Here is a 23,031-nt window from a genome sequence, read left to right on the forward strand (position 1 = left end):
TTGGTTAAATTTAGTTTTGTAAATGATTAGAGATGTTTAAATATATCAGTAGGCTTTAATAGTTTTGAATGCATAAACTGTGGTTTAGTATAATCCCGGTACCGGGTCTGATTAATGACTGTAGTGTTGTTATATAGTTGTTTCCCCAAACCTCTGCGCAATAATTTAAATCTGGTAAAACTAAAGAACGGTAAAGAAAGCATGTGTTAGATGAAAAAACACTCTGCATTCTTTACCGTTCTTTAGTTTTACTGGAAACCTCACATCATATACATTCAAAGTAAAATATCCTAAAGTATTTTACTTTGAATGTATATGATGTGAGGTTTCCAGTTAGGTTTCTCATCAATAATGACATCAAGAAATTTGTACTTCATGTACCATTTCAACACTCAATTTATCTGTATTTTCAGTTCCTTTTAGAGTTCCCAAACAACATTATATTGGTCTTGCTGACATTTCAAGACAGGTTGTTACAAACCAAACTATTTTTTAGCTTTTTAATTTCTTTAATTTAAAGTACAGTTATTGTACTTTTCGTAGCTGTTATAGATTTTCAGCAGACAATATTCATCATGTCATGAATATTTTTAGAAATGTTTTATAAGTTATATCAATGTCACTGCTTTGATAGATAGTGTCCCGTTGCTGTTCCATTTGACCCTTTCCCATAAATGTGGGCTTGCTTTGTGTGTTGAGCCAGAACCCAACCTCTGATATTTACACTCACCGGCCACTTTATTAGGTACACCTGTCCAACTGCTCGTGAACGCAAATTTCTAATCAGCCAATCACATGGCAGCAACTCAATGCATTTAGGCATGTAGATATGGTCAAGACGATATGCTGCAGTTCAAACCCAGCATCAGAATGGGGAAGGAGGTTGATTTAAGTGACTTTGAACGTAGCATGGTTGTTGGTGCCAGATGGACTGGTCTGAGTATTTCAGAAACTGCTGATCTACTGGGATTTTCATGCACTACCATCTCTAGGGTTTACAGAGAATAGTCCGAAAAAGAGAAAATATCCAGTGAGCGGCAGTTCTGTGGGCGCAAATGCCTTGTTGATGCCATAGGTCAGAGGAGAATGGCCAGACTGGTTCGAGCTGATAGAAAGGCAACAGTAACCCAAATTACCATTCCTTACAACCAAGGCATGCAGAAGAGCATCTCTGAATGCACAACACGTCGAACCAGCAGAAAACCACACCGGATGCCACTCCTGTCAGAACAGGAAACTGAGGCTACAATTCGCACAGGCTCAGCAAAATTGGACAAAAGAAGACTGGAAAAACGTTGCCTGGTCTGGTGAGTCTCGATTTCTGCTGCGACATTCGGATGATAGGGTCAGAATTTGGCGTCAACAACATGAAAGCATGTTCCCATCCTGCCTTGTGTCAACAGTTCAGGCTGGTGGTGGTGGTGTAATGGTGTGGGGGATATTTTCTTGGTACACTTTGGGCCCCTTAGTACCAATTGAGCATCGTGTCAATGCCACAGACTACCTGAGCATTGTTGCTGACCATGTCATCAATCAAATCATCAATGGAAATCAAATTTATTAACCAATGGAGGCCTGGATTTGGAGTAACACATAAAATTAAAGTGGAAAAACACACTACAGGCTGATCCAACTTTGATGTAATGTCCTTAAAACAAGTCAAAATGAGGCTCAATATTGTGTGTGGCCTCCACGTGCCTGTATAACCTCCCTACAATGCCTGGGCATGCTCCTGATGAGAAGGTGGATGGTCTCTTGAGGGATCTCCTCCCAGACATGGACTAAAGCATCCGCCAAGTCCTGGACAGTCTGTGGTGCAACGTGACGTTGGTGGATGGAGCGAGACATGATGTCCCAGATGTGCTCAATCGGATTCAGGTCTGGGGAACGGGCGGGCCAGTCCATAGCTTCAACGTCTTCATCTTGCAGGAACTGCTGACACACTCCAGCCACATGAGGTCTAGGATTGTCCTGCATTAGGAGGAACCCAGGGCCAACCGCGCCAGCATATGGTCTCGCAAGGGGTCGAGGATCTCATCTCAGTACCTAATGGCAGTCAGGCTACCTCTAGCGAGCACATGGAGGGCCGTGCGGCCCTCTAAAGAAATGCCACCCCACCCCACAACATTACTGACCCACTGCCAAACCGGTCATGCTGAAGGATGTTGCAGGCAGCAGATTGCTCTCCACGATGTCTCCAGACTCTGTCACGTCTGTCACATGTGCTCAGTGTGAACCTGCTTTCATCTGTGAAGAGCACAGGGCGCCAGTGGCAAATTTGCCAATCCTGGAGCTCTCTGGCAAATGCCAAGCGTCCTGCCCCCATTTGTGGACGTTGGGCCCTCATACCATCCTCATGGAGTCGGTTTCTAACCGTTTGTGCAGACACATGCACATTTGCGGCCTGCTGGAGGTCATTTTGCAGGGCTCTGGCAGTGCTCCTCCTGTTCGTCCTTGCACAAAGACGGAGGTAGTGGCCCTGCTGCTAGGTTGTTGCCCTCCTACGGCCTCCTCCACGTCTCCTGGTGTACTGCCTGTCTCCTGGTAGCGCCTCCAGGCTCTGGACACTACGCTGACAGACACAGCAAACGTTCTAGCCACAGCTCGCATTGATGTGCCATGAGCTGCACTGCCTGAGCCACTTGTGTGGGTTGTAGAGTCCGTCTCATGCTATCACGAGTGTGAAAGCACCACCAACTTTCAAAAATGACCAAAACATCAGCCTGAAAGCAATAGGTACTGAGAAGTGGTCTGTGGTCCCCACCTGCAGAACCACTCGGTTATTGAGTGTATCTTGCTAATCGCCAAAGATTTCCCCCTGTTGTCTATTCCATTTGCACAACAGCATGTGAAATTGATTGTCAATCAGTGTTGCTTCCTAAGTGGACAGTCTGATTTCACAGAAGTTTGATTTACTTGGAGTTATATTGGGTTGTTTAAGTGTTCCCTTTATTTCTTTGAGTAGTGTACTCGTTCTACCCACTGTATGTAGTTACAGCACTTTTTGGTGATTCTTCTGCTTGACATGTTTCAACTGGAAACTTACATGAATAGGAATATTTATTTGTTTTTAATAGAAGGCCAACAAGTCCACCTGGTCTCACAGATTTCTTACTTTTACTTAATTGAGGAAAAACTGCTCTGAGAGCAGTTGTCTTACCCTGAGAAGTCTTCTTGGTGAAGCGTGATAATGATTGCCTCAATGGACTCACTCACAGACTGCAGCAGAGGCTGCACTGCACTGCTCATCAGGGCCTGCACTCCCTAAGGTCAAAACAGGTAAACAGGCACAGTGAAGGACACAGACCTAAACCTACCAACAGCTTCTAAGCCCCAACACAGCTTTTAGAGTCTACCTGTTGCCATAGAAACACATAAGAGTCAGATGAGCAGAATGTACATGAGGCAGGATGATAATTTATGTCAGAGAGCTACATCATCAGTTATGTGGATCGTTTTACATCTGTCTATGTCTGTATCTTTGTTTGAGCCAGGCATTTCAGCCCTAACAGGATACCATTTACAGGACTGATATTAAATGTAGACTTGCTAAAGGGCACTACATGGTTATCTTACTTTAAACTGGCTGTCTGATCGGTAGAAGCAGCAAGCACTTCAGCAGCACAGTACTGAGGAGCGACATTCACTTTATCTTCCTCTTTACAATAGACTTTAAAATCAGTTCTAGGGTAAAGGCTGATCCAAGTGGTCATATTCATGAATGAACATGTTCTGCTTCTGCTGGGTGTTTCCTTTGGTGAAAACACTGAGCACCCATGTGTGCGTGTTTATATAAATAAAAGAGGGTCTTTTAAATTGCATTAAATTGCCCATAGCTGCGGCCGTAAGGTCTGCGGTGCCTGTCGTGGCGGCAATCCCAGAACCCGGTGGTGGACACCGGCAGTAAGGGATGCTGTTAAGTTGAAGAAGGAGTCCTATCGGCTGTGGTTGGCTTGTGGGACTCCTGAGGCGGCTGACGGGTACCGTGAGGCCAAGCGTGCTGCGGCCCGGGCTGTGGCAGAGGCAAAAACTCGGGCCTGGGAAGAGTTCGGTGAGGCCATGGAGAAGGACTACCAGTTGGCCTCGAAGCGATTCTGGCAAACCGTCCGGCGCCTCAGGAGGGGGAAGCAGTGCTTTGCCAACACTGTTTATAGTGGGGGCGGGAGACTGCTGACCTCGACTGAGGACATTATCGGGCGGTGGAAGGAGTACTTCGAGGATCTCCTCAATCCTGCCATCACGCATTCCGTGGTGGAAACAGAGGCTGGGGACTCGGGGTTGGACTCTTTCATCACCCAGGCTGAAGTCACCGAGGTGGTTAAAAAGCTCCGCGGTGGCAAGGCTTCGGGGGTGGATGAGATCCGCCCTGAGTACCTCAAGTGTCTGGATGTTGTAGGGCTGTCATGGTTGACACGCCTCTTCAACATTGCGTGGCGGTCGGGGACAGTGCCTCTGGACTGGCAGACTGGGGTGGTGGTCCCCCTTTATAAGAAGGGGGACCGGAGGGTGTGTTCCAACTACAGGGGGATCACACTCCTCAGCCTCCCTGGTAAGGCCTACGCCAGGGTATTGGAGAGGAGAGTCCGACCGATAGTCGAACCTCGGCTTCAGGAGGAACAGTGTGGTTTTCGTCCCAGCCGTGGAACACTGGACCAGCTCTATACCCTCTACAGGGTGCTCGAGGGTTCATGGGAGTTTGCCCAACCGGTTCACATGTGTTTTGTGGACCTGGAGAAGGCATTCGACTGTGTCCCTCGTGATGCCCTGTGGGGGGTGCTCCAGGAGTATGGAATCGGGGGCCCTTTATTAGGGGCCATCCGGTCCCTGTACGAGCGGAGCAGGAGTTTGGTCCGCATTGCCGGCACTAAGTCGGACCTGTTCCCAGTGCATGTTGGACTCCGGCAGGGCTGCCCTTTGTCGCCGGTCCTGTTCATAACTTTTATGGACAGGATTTCTAGACGCAGCCAAGGGCCGGAGGGGGTCTGGTTTGGGGACCAGTGGATTTCGTCTCTTCTTTTTGCGGATGACGTGGTCCTGCTGGCCCCCTCTAGCCAAGACCTACAGCATGCGCTGTGGCGGTTCGCAGCCGAGTGTGAAGCGGCTGGTATGAGGATCAGCTCCTCCAAGTCCGAGGCCATGGTACTCGACCGGAAAAGGGTGGCTTGTCCTCTTCAGGTTGGAGGGGAGTTCCTGCCTCAAGTGGAGGAGTTTAAGTATCTCGGGGTCTTGTTCACGAGTGAGGGAAGAATGGAGCGGGAGATCGACAGACGGATCGGTGCAGCTGCCACAGTAATGGGGGCACTGTGCCGGTCCATTGTGGTGAAGAGAGAGCTGAGCCGAAAAGCAAAGCTCTCAATTTACCGGTCGGTCTACGTTCCTACCCTCACCTATGGCCATGAACTTTGGGTCATGACCGAAAGAACGAGATCACGGATACAAGCGGCTGAAATGAGCTTCCTCCGTAGGGTGGCCGGGCACTCCCTTAGAGATAGGGTGAGGAGCTCGGCCATCCGGGAGGAGCTCGGAGTAGAGCCGCTGCTCCTCCACATTGAGAGGAGCCAGTTGAGGTGGCTCGGGCATCTATACCGGATGCCTCCTGGACGCCTTCCTCGGGAGGTGTTCCAGGCACGTCCCACCGGGAGGAGGCCCAGGGGACGGCCCAGGACACGCTGGAGGGACTATGTCTCTCGGCTGGCCTGGGAACGCCTTGGGCTCCCCCTGGAGGAGCTGGAGCAGGTGTCTGGAGAGAGGGACGTCTGGGCGTCTCTGCTGAGTCTGCTGCCCCCGCGACCCGGTCCTGGATAAGCGGAAGACGACGAACGAACGAACGAATTGCATCCTTGATAAATAGGAAAACAGGATGGTGATCAAAAAATTTTGATACCTCCAAAGAAGATGAGAGGGCATCTACTGCAGCTGGTGGACATGTTCCCAAACCAGAAATAATCTGCAAATCAGACAAACACAGCTGTTAGCAAAGGCAAAAATAGTCCACTACAGCAATATGGGAAGAAACCTGTGCCATCAGAAATGGAATTTGAATTGCTCTGACTGAATTTGTATTTGTGTAATTTGAAATTAAATGCATTGGTTTGAAAATTAATTTCACTAAACTGAAACTGAATTTTATGGTTTGAAACTGAATTCATTTGCTTTTAAAATGTATTTCGTTGTATTAAAAATTCAGTTTGACTACTTTCACTTTCAGGTCTGTAATTCAATTTCAGTTCCAAAATTCAGTTTTTTGTGTCACACATCCAGGTTTTTGAAGCCAGAGATTAATCAAACACAGATTCATTGATCAACGTTTCACATCAGGTTAAACTTCCTACATGAGCTTGGCGGATGTCAATCACCAAGTCAAAAGAGCATCTATAAGAAGCGTCATGTAAACAAATGATGGTCAAACAGTAACACTTATGCTACCTGTAGCTATTAGCTAAACATGCTAGATTAGTCTAGTGTGCCGCTGGTGTTATGTCGGTCTGCGTTTCTCTTGCCTTTACCTCAGCGTACCTTCTGTTGCCTAGCATCCGTGTTAGCGTGAAGCGCAGAGCTGTGAAGCCAAACAAATGGAGCCTGAAGGTTAATAATGCTGTCTCTACTAGAAATGACTACACGGTTTTTATTTACCCTTTTACATATTGCTGATTGCTTGTAACGCTGTTTTGTTTTAAAATGTTATATGTTTTAATGTTTTATGATCTTGCTGTTGGACCATTTGTTTGCTGAATATTGGACCATTTGCACGTTGCTGGACGCCACTGTGCCCTTTCCAACGTCATCGGCCATTTTGTACCGCAGGATAGCCTGTTCCTACAAATCCCGGCGGGCACTGCGGTTGATATGACGGGGCATCCCAAGTCTGACGTCACAAGACACTATATAGGAAGGCGCCCATTTTGAAAACTCGCCTTCAGCTGGAGACCGTGATACGGTTACCAACATCTGAAGCATCATCTGGAGAAGAAGAAGTCCCACGTGGAGTCTTTACTTATTCTCCTTCGTTGGCCAACGAAAAATTCATAACTGAGGTTTCTGGAATAAGAAGGCCAGAGATTTCACTTTGCCGTTCGAAGACATGAGTTTAACACGTAACCAAAACCACGGAGTTTCAAGGAGACGCAACCTTCCCTCCTTGCTTGGTTTCTAGTCAACTGCCGATGGTCAGATAATTTTTTTCCTTTTCGCCAAGGAGGCCAACAGACGAAGATTGACTGCTTTCTTGGAGTTTAACTGCGGACGCGCAGCAACGTTTCACCCCCCCTTTTTCTCTCTCACTCGCTGCCCCAGAAGGAAAACTTGAACAAGTAAAACCCATCCTTTATTTTAACCTTTTTTTATTTCTTTATGAGGAATAGCTGGGCAGGGTAGAGGAGATTTTTAGTGCGATTAGAGTCGCCATTTAGAGTCTAATGTGTCCTGAATTGTATGTGCATGCCATTGTGTGAAGCTTGCTGGTACTTTCGGAGACCGCCATGTCTCGCAAGTGTGTCTTTACCGTGCAAACACCTGTGCGCAGGTGCGCTGTGAGACTGGACTGTTATAATAACCTCATGGTGAAATTCACCATTTTCTTTGTCTTCAACTTCACTGCCTACTAGTTTTATAACGCTTTGTGTGCTCACCCCGCGCAGAGTTGGGGGATGTTTTATGACTAAGTTGCAGTTTGAGCTACGCTCCTAACCTCCACTCACCACCACATCCCTTTGTCATATTATCATTTTTGCCATAACTGCTGGTTTGATCCCATACGCATCCACTGCTGTTTTACTTTATTTTGTTTAGTTAGATATTTTACCCCTTTTGTGTAGAATTTTGCATGTTTGAGAAGGTGAAGATTATTAAATCGGAAGAGCGGATTGTATCAGGGCTGTGATTTAATAAATGTTCACATAGAAAAACAGAAGGCGTTTTGTGTTTATTTTGTGCCAGAGTGACTCGTCAGTCAAGATAAGGTTGAAGTTCCACACGTTTCGGCAGAAACGGTCGATTAAACAGTGACATCTCTGGTAATAGTTATTAATTATTACTGAGTATTTAACGGTTGTAATTATCAAAGGCGTTGAGCCACAATTGCAACACCAGAAGACATCTCTGGTCTCGATTCATAAATGAGGATTTTGGTGACTCGGATGAACTTATTGTCCGCAGCAGAAGTGACTCTTGGTCTTCCTTTCTTGGGGCGGTCCTCATGTGAGCCAGTTTCTTTGTAGCGTTGATGGTTTTTGTGACTGCACTTGGGGACACTTTCAAAGTTTTCCCAATTGTTCGGACTGACTGACCTTCATTTCTTAAAGTAATGATGGCCACTCATTTTTCTTTACTTAGCTGCTTTTTTCTTGCCATAATACAAATTCTAACAGTCTATTCAGTAGGACTATCAGCTGTGTACTGTTATCCACCTCCTGCACCACACAACTGATGGTCCCAACCCCATTTATAAGGCTTGAAATCCCACTTATTAAACCTGACAGGGCACACCTGTGAAGTGAAAACCATTTCAGGTGACTACCTCTTGAAGCTCATCAACAGAATGCCAAGAGTGTGTGTAGCAGTAATCAAAGCAAAAGGTGGCTACTTTGAAGAACCTAGAATATAAGACATATTTTCAGCTGTTTCACACTTTTTTGTTCAGTATATAATTCCACATGTGTTAATTCATAGTTTTGATGCCTTCAGTGTGAAGCTACAATATTCATAGTCATGAAAATAAAGACAACTCTTTGAATGAGAAGGTGTGTCCAAACCTTTGGTCTGTACTGTACATTGATGACAAATACCATTTGATTAATTTATTTGTAAAGCTTTCAACAACTTAAACACTAACATATTAACTTTAGGAACAAAGTTTAAATCAGTTTATTTGCAGAGCATACAAATAATAACAATTATTATTATAATAAATAAACTAAACATAAATATCAGAATTTATCTGACTGAATTATATCTGTTTAACTTCCACCCATTGGCGAAACCCAGTGGGATTTTGAAAACAATCTGTGTTTGATTAATCTCTGGCTTCAAGGACCCGGATGTGTGACACAAAAAACTGAATTTTGGAACTGAAATTGAATTTCAGACCTGAAAGTGAAAGTAATCAAACAAAATTTTCAATACAAAGCAAAGCAATTTTCAAAGCAAACAAATTCAGTTTTAAATAATTATATTCAGTTTCAGTTTAGTGAAATTCATTTTCAAACCAATGCATTTAATTTCAAATACACAAATACAGATTTAGTCGGAGCAATTCAAATTCCGTTTCTGATGGCACAAGTTTCTTCCCATAGAGGCTATCTGACAATTGACTCACAGTGAGATTATGCCTGAAAAATGCATTAGTACCAACTGCCTGCAGGTAAATCACATGACAGAATCAAAATGTTTGTCAAGTAATGAGTTTTGTCTATGCTGGTTAGAAGTGTAAGAATATTTGCAGCATTTTTTGTCATACAATTATAATGTACTTTTAGTGGTGTTGAGTACTGTCAAGCTGGAAAGAGTATGCATAGTGAAGTGTACTAGCTAACTGTAAATCTGGATACTAAATGACATACAAAGACAGCAGTTGGACTATTTATTTTTAAAAGGTATTTTAACTAGAGTAATTGTCCCAAACAGAAGAACCCACTGAACAAATACAGAGCCTTAAGAAATTATTCAGACCTCTTCAGCATTTTATTGGGATTTTAAGAGATACATCGACAAAAAGCAGTACATAATAGTGAAGTGAAACAAAGGTTTATACCATTGTCTTGTGTTGTTTTAAAAATACAAATTTGAAAAGCATCGCTTTATTTACCCTTTATAGTTCGACTGGCTTAGGTTATCCTACTGCTCCCCAATTAGACATTAGGTGCAATAACTGCTGACATTAACTTTATGTTCTTTCTGTTTTTTTCTCTTCATAGAAGCTACAGTGGGGATAACAAGTATTTCATACACTGCCGATTTTGCAGGTTTTACCACGGCGGATTTCTTTATTTGGTATTTTGCATCTTATGTCCTTTGAAAACTTGTTGACCCCTGCCTGCAAAAAAACCCCCAAAAACTTCTTTCTCCCCCGTGCTATCAATAACAGTAGCACATACATGAACTACACCAAAACTAAGAACATATTAGCTTCCAGTGGTAAAGGTTCTTTCCTGACCTCAGACCTCAGTTGGACTGTGAGTATAGAGGGAAAGTCCCTTCCTCCTGTTGGAGAAAGAGGGCCCTCTCCAGCCTTTACGCTGTTGAACAGGTCAATAACATCCCAGTTTTCCTGACTTTTTAAACATAATTTCCTATGCCCATACTATGCTCTTCCTGCTATAACCAATACCACCCACACTACCTAGAAGAGAATCCCTTTGTACTCTTCTAAACATGGTTCAATCTAGCGGGAGTCAAAAAATGCCGGCCCATTTCTTCATTTTACATAGTGCTCATCTTGTGTCCTGATGCCAGAACCTTTAGAGTTGCTCTTTGAAGCATCGCTCCGCGCTCTTCTGCTTTCCTCGTTTTCCACTGGAACTACAGGATTGCTGGCTGATCCGATCTAAGAGGGATTGTGAGTCTTTCAGGACCTTTACCGGGATACCTCTCTCATATCCGCTGTTGCTGCTTTAGCCAAGTTGTAGGTCACCGTGCCTTCCTTGTAGAACACCTGCTGTCTGGCTGGAAACGGGGTCTGAAAGCGTATGGTTTTCCCCTTTAGCGCTGTTTTTGCTTCAGCGTAATCGCTCCTCTTCCTCAGCAGCTCCGGAGCATAGTCATGATTTATTTGTATTCTCTTCCCCTGGAAATCAAATCCTTTTCTCTGCCAGGTTTTCTTGAGTATTTCTTCTTTCATTTTAAAACTCACAAATTTGACAACTATGGATCTTGGTGGAACTTAAGGTGGGGGTTTTGCGATCAGCGACCAGTGCGCCCTCTTGATGTGTATAACCATGGAGGCAGGGAGCTCCAGCCCTTGCAGCAGGGATTTTGGACCACACCTCCATAGAGATCTTCTCCAGATCCTTCAGGTTTTGGAGCTGTCGCTAGGCAATGCGGATTTTCAGCTCCCTCAAAGATTATCGATTGGTTTCAGGTCTGGAGACTGGCTAGGCCACTACAGGACCCTGAGATGCTTCTTACGGAGCCACTCTTTAGTTGCCCTGGCTGTGTGATTTAGATCGTTGTCATGCTGGAAGACCCAGCCACGACCCATCTTCAATGCCCCTCCTGAGGGAAGGAGGTTGGTGGCTAAGATCTCACGATACACCGCCCTATCCATCCTCCACCCAATACGTTGCAGTCGTCCTGTCCCCTTTGGAGAAAAGCACCCCCAAAGTATAATGTTTCCACCACCATGCTTCACAGTAGGGATGGTGTTCTTGGGGTTGTACTCATTTCTTCTTCTTACTCCAAATATGGCTAGTGGAGTTTAGACCAAAAAGCTAAATTTTTGCCTCATTAGACCACATGACCTTCTCCCATCCTCCTCTAGATCATCCAGATGGTCACTGGCAAACTTCAGACAGGTCTGGACATGCGTTGCCTTGAGCAGGGGGACATTGCGTGTGCTGCAGGATTTTAATCCATGGCGGCATAGTGTGTTACTAATGGTCTTCTTTGAGACTGTGGTCGCAGCTCTCTTCAGGTCATTGACTAGGTCCTGCCATGTAGTTCTAGGCTGATCCGTCTACCTTTCTCATGATCACTGATGCCCCACAAGGTGAGATTTTGCATGGAGTCCAAGACCGATTGACCGCCATCTTGAACTTCTTCCATTTTCGTATAATTGCGCCAACAGTTGTTGCCTTCTCACCAAGGTGCTTGGCTATTTTCATGTAGTTCATCACAGCCTTGTTCAGGTCTACTATTTTATCCCTGATGTCCTTATACAGCTCTCTGGTCTTGGCCATTGTGGAGAGGTTGGAGTTTGTTTGATTGAGTGCGTGGACAGGTGTCTTTTATGCAGATAAGTTCAAATACGCGCAGTTAATACAGGTAATCAGTGGAGAACAGGAGGGCTTCTTAAAGAAGAACTAATAGGCCTGTGAATTCTTACTGGTTGTTAGGTGATTAAATACTTATGTCATGCAATAAAATGTTAATTACAGTGCCTTGCAAAAGTACTTTGCCCCCTTGAACTGGTCAACCTCTTGCCACATTTCAGGCTTCAAACATAAAGATATAAAAGTCTAATTATTTGTGAAGAATCAACAACAAGTGGGACACAATCGTGAAGTGGAATGAAATTTATTGGATGTGTCAAACGTTTTTAACAAATAAAAAACTGAAAAGTGGAGCGTGCAATATTATTTACTTTCAGTGCAGCAAACTCAATCCAGAAATTCAGTGAGGATCTCTGAATGATCCACTGTTGTCCCAAATGACTGATGATAATAAATAGAATCCACCTGTGTGTAATCAAGTCTTCGTATAAATGCACCTGCTCTGTGATAGTCTCAGGGTTCTGTTCAAAGCGCAGAGAGCATCATGAAGACCAAGGAACACACCAGGCAGGTCCGAGATACTGTTGTGGAGACGTTTAAAGCCAGATTTGGATACAAAAAGATTTCCCAAGCTTTAAACATCCCAAGGAGCACTGTGCAAGCAATCATATTGAAATGGAAGGAGTATCAGACCAGTGCAAAACTACCAAGACCCGGCCATCCCTCTAAACTTTCATCTCGAACAAGGAGAAGACTGATCAGAGATGCTGCCAAGAGGCCCATGATCACTGGATGAACTGCAGAGATCTACAGCAGAGGTGGGAGAGTCTGTCCATAGGACAACAATCAGTCGTACACCACACAAATCTGGCCTTTATGGAAGAGTGGCAAGAAGAAAGGCATTTCTCAAAGATATTCTTAAAATGTCTCGTTTAAAGTTTGCCAAAAGCCACCTGGGAGACACACCAAACATGAGGAAGAAGGTGCTCTGGTCAGATGAAACCAAAATCGAACTGTTTGGCCACAATGCAAGACGATATGTTTGGCGTAAAAGCAACACAGCTCATCACCCTGAACACACCATCCCCACTGTCAAACGTGGTGGTGGCAACATCATGGTTTGGGCCTGCTTTTCGTCAGCAGGGACAGGGAAGATGGGCAAAATTGATAGGAAGATGGATGGGGCCCAAATACAGGACCATTCTGGAAGAAAACCTGTTGGAGTCTACAAGAGACTGGGACGGAGATTTAACTTCCAACAAGACAATGATTCAAAACATAAAGCCAAATCTACAATGGAATGGTTTACAAATAAACGTATCCAGGTGTTGGAATGGCCAAGTCAAAGTCCAGACCTGAATCCAATCGGGAATCTGTGGAAAGAGCTGAAGACTGCTGTTCACGAATGCTCTCCATCCAACCTCACTGAGCTCGAGCTGTTCTGCAAGGAAGAACGGACAAGAATTTCAGTCTCTCGATGTGGAAAACTGATAGAGACATACCCCAAGCGACTTGCAGCTGTAATTGCAGCAAAGGTTGGCGCTACAAAGTATTAACGCGAGGGGGCCGAATAATATTGCACGCCACACTTTTCAGTTTTTTATTTGTTAAAAAAGTTTGACACATCCAATAAATCCACTTCACGATTGTGTCCCACTTGTTGTTGATTCTTCACAAAAAATGTGAATTTTATATCTTTATGTTTGAAGCCTGAAATGTGGCAAGAGGTTGACCAGTTCAAGGGGGGCGAGTACTTTCGCAAGGCACTGTACTTACTTAAAAATCACACAATGTGATTTTCCGGAATTTTGTTTTAGATTCCGTCACTCACAGTTGAAGAGTACCTATGATAAAAATTAAAGACTTCTACATGCTTTGCAAGTTGGAAAACCTGCAAAATCTGCAGTGTATCAAATACTTGTTCTCCCCACTGTACATTTGGTCCAGCATTCTGTTTAGCTGTGACACCTTCCTGGAGGGGGGCATCAGCTGAGTTTCTTCTTCTATGGAGGATACACTCGGGCCTGTGTTTCAGCGTTTAACCCTGTCTTTCTCCTAGAAAAGTGACCAGGACTTCTGGCAAGGATATGAAGCGGATGGACGCATAAATTTGCAGCTCCACCAGAACCACCAATATATAGCCGAGAAAGTAATGAAAAGTGATAAATGAGTACCAAACTGAAGTGAAAGGGCTCAAGAGTACGGAGTTCTAGTCAGAAGTCAGAAAAGAATGACATGAAGGCTAGTAGAAAAGACGACGTCACAACAGGCTCCAAGCAGCTAATGTTAGCCGAAGCTACACCGTTGAAAGCTATGGGAGACACCAGAGGGGAAACAGTGATGCTAATGGAACTAAGAAAACTTCGGCAGGAAAACACTGACTCAATTCAGGGGGTTGAAGAGCTCTTTACACTGGGTAGAGTCATCTATGGAGGACTTGAAGAAACGAATGGAGGGGCTGGACAGAAGATTGACTGAAGCGGAGGACAGAGTAAGTGCAACGGAGGACAGAAGCATACGGCAGGAGAGAGCACTGGGATATTTGTTGGAAAGAGAAGCTATCCTCACAGCTAAATGTGACGACATGGAAAATAGACTCCGCCGTAATAACATCAGGCTGTATGGCGTTCCAGAGGAAGCGGAAAAAGAAGACATGGTAAACTTTATCACCGACCTCCTGAGCACCTCTTCAGAGTTTCAAGAAGAAGTTATTAAACTAGAAAGAGCACACAGAGCGTCAGATCAGAAGCCTAAAGCCGCAGCGGTGCCCGCAAGATCCATCATAGCCCGATTTTTGGACTTTAATGAAAAACAAAAAGTGCTTTTACAAGCTTGGAAACAAAAAAACATACGGTACCAAGAGCACATGATTTATTTCGACCATGACTACTCATCTGACTTACAGAAAAAAAGTAAAAATGTCCGAGAGGTAATAAAAAAGCTAAAGGAAAAGAACATCAGAGTCCAGTCACTGTACCCAGCCCAGCTGAAACTCTTCCTGAACGAGGGCATAAAATTATTCACCTCACTTTTAGCAGCGCATTCTACACTGAAAGAACTCGGCATTGAATCACCTTTGGAGGACAGAGAGATACTGGAACAGGAGCTGACACGAGACGGATGGACAACTCAGGGAAAGAAGAGAAAGAGCCAACAGCTGAACCCTGCTGAGATCAGAGCCATTATCCAGGGTTATAACAGAGAGAAGAGCCCTCTGCTGTGAATGAGATCGTCATATCAAGTCTAGAACTGGATGAAAGGTAAACAGAAGCTAAGTTTGTGATGAACAGTAAGGAAGATAATAGACAATAACAATAGAATAGTAAATAAGACTAGACATGTAAGGCAATATCATTTATTACAAAATATTGACTTCAATATATAGAATCAGGCTATAAAAGAAGTGCTGAAAAATAAGTTACAGGACAGTGGGAAAGGGAGGAAGAGGAAGACTGGATGAAGCAAATGCACGATTATGGAGGTGTGAGGATACTTCAGGGACATCTTGGAGGACCATCGTCCAGGCACTTTGTGCACACCACCCAGAGTCCCATCTCTCTGCCCAAAGAAGATCGGGGGTGGGCACCCCCTGACTTTGGTTGTAGGCTTGTGTTTGTGTTCACTTCATTTTAGGGGCAAACCACCGAGTTATTGGAAGTTCACAGTTGTTTTTCATGTTCATAAAAACGTTTTTGTTTCTTCACCATTTTGTGTATCTTGGCAAACAATATCTTTTATATAATTGCAGCTTTTGACTTCACACTGATTATAATTAAGTACAGTTAAAAGAGATAAGCTACAAAAATGGACACATTAACAGTAACTACTTATAATATAAATGGAATAAATAATCCCGTGAAGAGAAAGAAGATTCTGACCCAGCTGAAAAGATTAAACTGATCTATTGCAATGCTTCAGGAAACTCACCTTAATGAGACAGAACACAAAAAACTCAGAAGGGAGTGGGTGGGGCAGGTGTATAGTGCTTCATGTGAAAGGGGTAGAAAGAGAGGAGTTGCCATTCTGTGTCACAGATCACTAGGTTTTGCTTTAGAGACGATGTATGACGACAAAAAGGGACGCTACATCTTGGCTGTGGGTATAATTAGAGGGGTGAAAATATCTCTCTTAAACATCTAAGCGCCTAATGAAGATGATCCTAGCGTCTTTAAGGACATTTCAGCTCTTTTGACAACTAAAGCTGATGGATTTATAATAGCAGGAAGTGATTTTAACTGTGTAATGAACCACAAAATGGATAAACACCCATTTGAACAAAGACCAGTGCCCCAGAAGGCTAAAATATTGCCCACTCTGATTGAAGATTTGGGGCTGATAGATGTATGGCCTCAAGGTCACCCCTGGGAGCGTGATTACACCTTTTTTTCAAAGGTTCACGGAACCTATTCCAAAATAGATCTCTTCTTTGTCTTAAAGAGAGACGTGCATAAAGTCACAAATTGTCACATGGGCCAATAATAATATCAGACCACAGCCCAGTTGTTATGACAATACACTTAGAGAATGACAAACAACCTAAACAGTGGAGAATGAATGTTTCGCTTCTGAACTGCCCAGAAGTAGTTCAGAGAATTAAAAAAGCCTGGAGTATATGGAACACAACGATAATGGGGAGGTATCAGTGTCTATTCTTTGGGTAACTGCAAAGGTGGTAATGAGGGCCAAGCTCCTTTCTTTGTCATCCCAAATTAAAAGAGAACGTAATAAAGAACAGGTAGAACTAGAAAATCACATACAGCAATTGGAGGAGGAACATAAAAGGACAAATGATGAAACTATCTTAAAGTCTCTCAGCGAATACAGGCAAATATTGAATAACTTGTTGACGCATAGGGCTGAGGGTGCATTACGGTTTGCTAATCAAAAGTATTATGAATCAGGTAATAGGGCTAGCAGGCTATTAGCATTTCAGTTGCGCAAGAAACAGGCAGATCGCACAGTGGAAAAGATAATGCATCCCTTTACAAAGAAAACACTGTCCCATCCTAAAGACATAGCAGAAGCTTTTTCAGCTTACTATGAGACGCTTTATGAATCAGAGCAGATAGACAATAAAACAGAGATGATTAAGAAGGTATTGGGCAAAATTAGGTTACCAAAATTAACGGAGAATAACGCTAGAACAATGAGGGAGTCAATTACAAAAAAGGAAATTGAGGAAGCCATAAAAAATTAAAAAAACAATAAAGTGCCAGGAGCAGATGGGTTCCCTGGGGAATTTTATAAGCATTTTAAAACAGAAGTCACACCCCTATTACAAAGGGTATTTAATTATGCCCTCACAAATAATGACCGCCCAAAGTCTTGGTCAGAACCAATAATATCTATAATTCCCAAGTAAGGCAAAAATAAATTGTTCATCCTACAGACCAATAAGTCTGCTCTGCTGTGATGTAAAAATTCTGACTACAATATTGGCAAATCGAATTCAAAAATGTATCCACACAATAATTAAACCGGAACAAACAGGGTTTATAATGGGGCGTCTAGGGATAAATAATATTAGGAAAACCTTAAATGTGATCTCTGTGGCGAAACAGAAACAGGATCCTTCAATGCTTCTCAGCCTTGATGCTGGGAAAGCATTTGATAGGGTGGATTGGCAGTACCTGAAATACACACTAGGAAAAATGGGATTTCATAGAGATTTTATTAATTGGATTGATTAGTGTGTTATATTCTGGACCCACATCCAAAGTACGGGTCAAAGGATATTCCTCAAAGAATTTCAGCTTAAAAAGAGGAACTAGGCAGGGATATCCTCTTTCGCCTCTACTATTTCCGATTAGTATTGAGCCCCTGGCAGAAAGCATACGGACAGACTCTAGAATTCATGGATTAACAGCAGGAGGAGTCACTCATAAAATCTCATTATATGCGGATGACATTATTTTGTATATCTGTAAACCTCTGAGTTCAATCCCTAGGCTTATGACTGGTTTAAGAGATATTGGAGAAATCTCAGGGTACAAGATTATTGAAACCAAGTCGGTGGCTATGATGCTGGTGGGCAAATGGCCAAAAAGTCAGGCACTCCCTATTTGGATACCGGCCTTTGATTTTAAAACTTTAGATAAAATCATTAAGAGCTTCATTTGGCAAAGGAGGAAGCCAAGAATCAGACAGAAACTGCTATTAAGCCCAAGAGAAAAAGGTGGTCTTAGTTTGCCTAATCTGAAATTGTATTACTGGGCAGCACAACTTCGTGTCGTGGTCAAATGGCTTGTACAAGATGAGGAGACGAACTGGATTGGTCTGGACAACAATGCGTGCCAGTTGGTACTTCTTGAAGTGATCCCATTTATGGAGGGAAAGAAATTAAAAGATTTAAAAGTTGAAAATGAGTGGATTATCTGTACACACAAGGTTTGGTCCCTGGTGAGGAAGAAAATAGGAGCACCTTTAACAATATCACGCATAGTGAAAATAGCCAAGATTATTGACTTTTTTCCAAACAAACTGGATGCAGGATACCAGAGATGAGCACAGCAGGGATTAATAAGAATTAACCAGTTATTTAATGGAGAAACCCTTAAGTCATTTATGCAGTTACAAGACAAATATGGATTATGCTCTAAAGATTTTTACAGATACTTACAATTAAGGGATTATCTTTTATCACACAATGAATTGGCCTACTTTGAAACAAAATATAGTACCCTTGGAAAAATTTATGATAAAATGCGTAGAGGAAAATAGTAAGAGGAAGATTGTTTCTAATATATATAAACATTTACAGATGCATTTTTCTAACAATTCTATAGATATTAAACAAAAGTGGGAACTGGAAACGAACATTGTTATTGAAGACGAGGAGTGGGAGAGGGTTTGTGAAAATGGTCATAAGATCACCCATAGTCCAGGTTGGAAGGAATTTGATTGGAAATTGAAAATGAGATTCTTTAAATCCCCCTTTAGTATATCAAAATACGACAGGAGTGCTACAAATTTGTGTTGGAGGAATTGTAATCAGATCGGGGATCACACTCATATTTTTTGGGACTGCCCAACACTGAGCTCATTCTGGCAGGGAGTTCAGACAGAAATTCAAAAAATCTTTAAGTTCACCTTACCACTGAACCCACTGCACTACATATTAGGCTTGACCCCAGGAGGAAATATTGGGAAAAGGAAAGTCCAGTTACTTCAGATTCTTCTATTGGTTGCAAGGAAAATGATAACTCTGTCCTGGCTCAAGCCTTTGCCTCCCACCCTTCAACAATGGCTAGGAAGACTGAAAGATGTGTATACAATGGAAAAGATAACAGCAACACTTCAAGTAAAAATGGATGTTTTTCTGAGAGTATGGAACCCAACTTTGGCTGGTCACACAGATGAAGATGTTGTGGGTTCTAAGTGGTTGTGTCAGTACCTTCCGTGAGTTTCGTCTTTTTTTTTTTCTCTCTTTATGGAAGACGCTGGGTGGGTTCACTCACCCCTCATGTGAGTCCATAAGGACCATTTTGATCGATTTCAATTGCTGAAATGGAAGTTAACTGTGTGCAGAGACACTAATCCTTTTTGTTTGTTTGTTTGTTTTCTTTTTTCTGTTGTATTATATGTGTACAGGTAAATATGTACGGATGCATATATGTTGGGTTCATAATAACGCATATACTTAAATAAAGAATGTTCAAAAAAAAAAAGAAAAAGAAAAGTGATCGAAAGAGCTATTGCTGCTAACAATGTGTACTGTTTCTCATCCTACAGATCTTGCAAGCAGCTCAGTGCCTGTAATCAGTGTTTCTTTCCCAGATTAAGCACAAAAGAGCTACTGCTGGCATTAACTCTTTACTTCCTATTAACCAGAAACATTACCAGTGCTTCTGTGTTTTTTTGTGTCTTCTCTGTTTTTTTAAAATCCCGTTAGTCGATCCATCGATCTTCACATCAACTATGACCAGCTTCTCTATCCCTGCTGAACAGAAGCCTCTTCACAGCATGGGAATAATGTGGTCAAGTTGAAATGCAATGTTAGTTTTCTGCCACACACAGCCTGTTGCTTATGTGAGCAAAACATCTTCCACATGGTTGATGTAGCTCCTACATCAACCTAAATGGCACAGTTGTGGCGAACTGCAGACAGAATTTCTTACAGCTTTCTTTTGACAATGGCTTTTTATCTTGCCTCTGAATGGCCATATTGTGCACAACTAAAAGTTATTCTGTTCCACTTGAGCTGAGGACCTCAATCAAGGCCAAAGAGAAGGAGTCTATGAATGTGAGAGCCAACGAACTTTTCCATCAACTCCCCAGGCTGCCATCTTTACAAATTCTCTGATGTCTCTGCCATATTCAGCCTCATCACAGGTGAGGATGACTAAGAGTAAAAACAGTTAAGACAGGACTGTGGACTGGTGCCAGCGGAACCACCTCCTGATCAACCTGGGGAAAACCAAGGAGTTGGTTATGGATTTCCGCAGGCGTAGCCCCACCAAACTGACAGCAATGAACATCCATTTATGTCATGTCAAGTGAACTTTATTATCCCCAAGGGACAAATTGGAAAGAGCTGACATTGAGAGCGGACCCTTATAAGTTATCTGGTGTTCGATTGAACAATTTAGGGGGGGGGGGGGCGCTCCTTTATTGACTCTGTGATGGCATCAGGCATCGTCTATGGTGTAGTATGTTGGAGCAGCAGCTGATTTACAGGTGAGAGCAGGCGGTTAAATTTGCTCATTAGGAAGGCCAACTCTGTCCTAGGATGCCCCCTGGACACAGTGCAGGTGGTAGGAGACAAAAGGACTCTAGCAAAACTAACATCACTCCTGGACGATGTCTCCCGGCCCATGCATGAATATGTTGCAGAACTGGAGAGCTCCTCCAGTGGCAGACTACTGCATTCTAGGTGCAAAAATGAGTGTTATCGCAGATCCTTATTCCTAGCAGCTGTTGTGCTTTATATCATCACTGCTTCCAACAAACTCAAAAAATGTTTACATCCCTGCTGTTATTTGCAGTTTTAAATTTTTTTGTAGTATGTTTTCCATGCTCAAATTTTTTAAATCACCCTGCTCAGTTGCATATTACTTTTAATCTGAGTATGTGATTTTTAATAGCTATACAGTATATTTTACTTATGCTGTACATTTTTCCCTTACTGTACAGTCTCATTCTTTTTTTTTTTTTTTTACTTTTGTGTATATCTGCATGCTTCCACTTGCCATTCACTTTGTGGCTGATACACCTAAATTTAATCTCTGTGGAACTATAAAGGACATTTCTATTCTATTATCAAAGTAGTTATCAGCAATTTTACTCCACACCAACTTTAATAGCAAATTACCATTCCCACATGGTGTACTGCAAACAGAATAAACCTTGATTTGGTGTATTATTTGGAATTCAAAAATAGTAAATTTTAAATGGCCTGCACTTGTATAGCGTTTTATCAAGTCCGAGGACTTCAAAACACTCAACAGAACAATCATTCAACCACCCATTCATACACAGATTCACACACTGGCACTGGTAGGCTACACTGTAGCCACAGCTACCCTGGGGCAGAGTGGCAGAAGTGGAGCTGCCATACAGTCTGCACCACTAGGCCCTTTGACCACCATCGGCAGGCAAGGTGGCTAAAGTTTTTGGTCCGAATGAGAAGGTGGTTTGTACTGGCAATCCACTGGTTGTATGACAAACCCCTACCAAATGAGCCACTGTCGCCCCTTACAGGATTACTTCTTGTTACCTTGGCATTAGCCTGTTGTAGCCGGTAAAGAGAGTTGACCACAGCAACATTTCTTCTTTGCCCCTCTGTTAATGGTCCAATCACCTGACTGGCATCTCCTTGAGTGCAGAGCTGTGGACAGGAAGGATGCAGAGAGATTTAATAACTGACAGTGTGCAAAGTTATGTTCAATAGACACAGAAGACAGTACATGTTACAGTTGTTGAAGAAAGGCCTTAGATGATCTAAAAACTCTCCCAAACATTATAACAAGAATCAAAAGTTAGGGACCCCTATAACCATAAATCTCACTATAAGGTCATAAAATGCTGTGTGCCAGAGCAAGGGTGTAGGAATGAGTGAAACATTGGGGGGGGGACATATTGGAAACCTTACATATCGGTAAATGGTTTAACATGTTTTACTAGTCAAAATGCCTCAACCCCCTAATGTACTTGCATGGCATTACGACATATGGTAGTATACAGTATCAGGATTTGACTTACAAAAGATAGAAAAGCAGCATCTGTTGAGGCTTTTCTTATACATAAAGATTTTTAACAACTGATGTGCATATGTGTTTAGGCTCATACACTGTCAAATCTGTTAATAGCATAACCTAACCCTGACATTAAAAGTGTTCACTGATGTATTTTAGGACCTCCAGTCCTGTACCATCTTCTACTTTTTCTGTGTTTGTGCTGCTGCATTGCTGCTCCTAAACATACAAAATAACTTCAGAGATGCATGTCTAAGGTACAATACAATCACAAAGCAAATAAACACAGATACAGACACAGAAAAACAAATCAAATGATAAAATCAAACAATAGAGGTAATTTAAAAAAATAAAATAAAATAAAGAGAATAGAAAGATGAACAAGAAAATGAAAGGAAAATTGGACTGAAAACGCAACTAATCATGCCTAAATGGCACAGTCAAAGGCCACTCTACACAAATAAGTTTTTAATCTTGATTTAAAGCAACTTAGGGTTTCGGTGCTTTTACAGTTTTCTGGCAGTTTATTCCAGATTAGTGGAGCATAAGAACTAAAAGTTGCTTCTCCATGTTTAGTTCTGCTTTTGGGTATGCAGAGTAGATTTGAGCGAGATGACCTGAGAGGTCTGGGTGGTTGATACACTGACAACCAGTCTGTGATGTATTTTGGTGCTAAGCCATTCAGTGATTTATAGACTAACAGAAGTATTTTAAAGTCTATTCTCTGAGCTACAGGGAGCCAGTGTAGGGACTTTAGAACCGGGGTGATGTGCTCCACTTTCTTAGTTCTAGTGAGGACGCGGGCAGCAGTGTTCTGGATCAATTGCAGCTGTCTGATTGCCTTTTTAGGCAGACCTGTGAAGACACCGTTGCAGTAATCAATTCTACTAAAGATGAACGCATGAATTAGTTTT

General features: G+C 42.8%; 1 protein-coding gene across 1 annotated transcript in view; it reads right to left on the reverse strand.

Moving 5' to 3' along the window:
• Window positions 1–23,031, reverse strand: part of cog5 (component of oligomeric golgi complex 5) — a 151,666-nt gene that overhangs the window by 9,839 nt on the left and 118,796 nt on the right. The window contains exons 15-17 of the mRNA XM_047389471.1: window positions 21,640–21,750; window positions 5,885–5,947; window positions 3,161–3,264 (exon numbers count right to left, since the gene is read on the reverse strand). Coding sequence (XP_047245427.1) covers window positions 3,161–3,264; window positions 5,885–5,947; window positions 21,640–21,750 — 278 coding nt within the window. The remainder of the gene's footprint in view (window positions 1–3,160; window positions 3,265–5,884; window positions 5,948–21,639; window positions 21,751–23,031) is intronic.

The sequence above is a fragment of the Girardinichthys multiradiatus genome, chromosome 17 (assembly GCF_021462225.1).
Source record: "Girardinichthys multiradiatus isolate DD_20200921_A chromosome 17, DD_fGirMul_XY1, whole genome shotgun sequence".
Taxonomy (NCBI): domain Eukaryota; kingdom Metazoa; phylum Chordata; class Actinopteri; order Cyprinodontiformes; family Goodeidae; genus Girardinichthys; species Girardinichthys multiradiatus.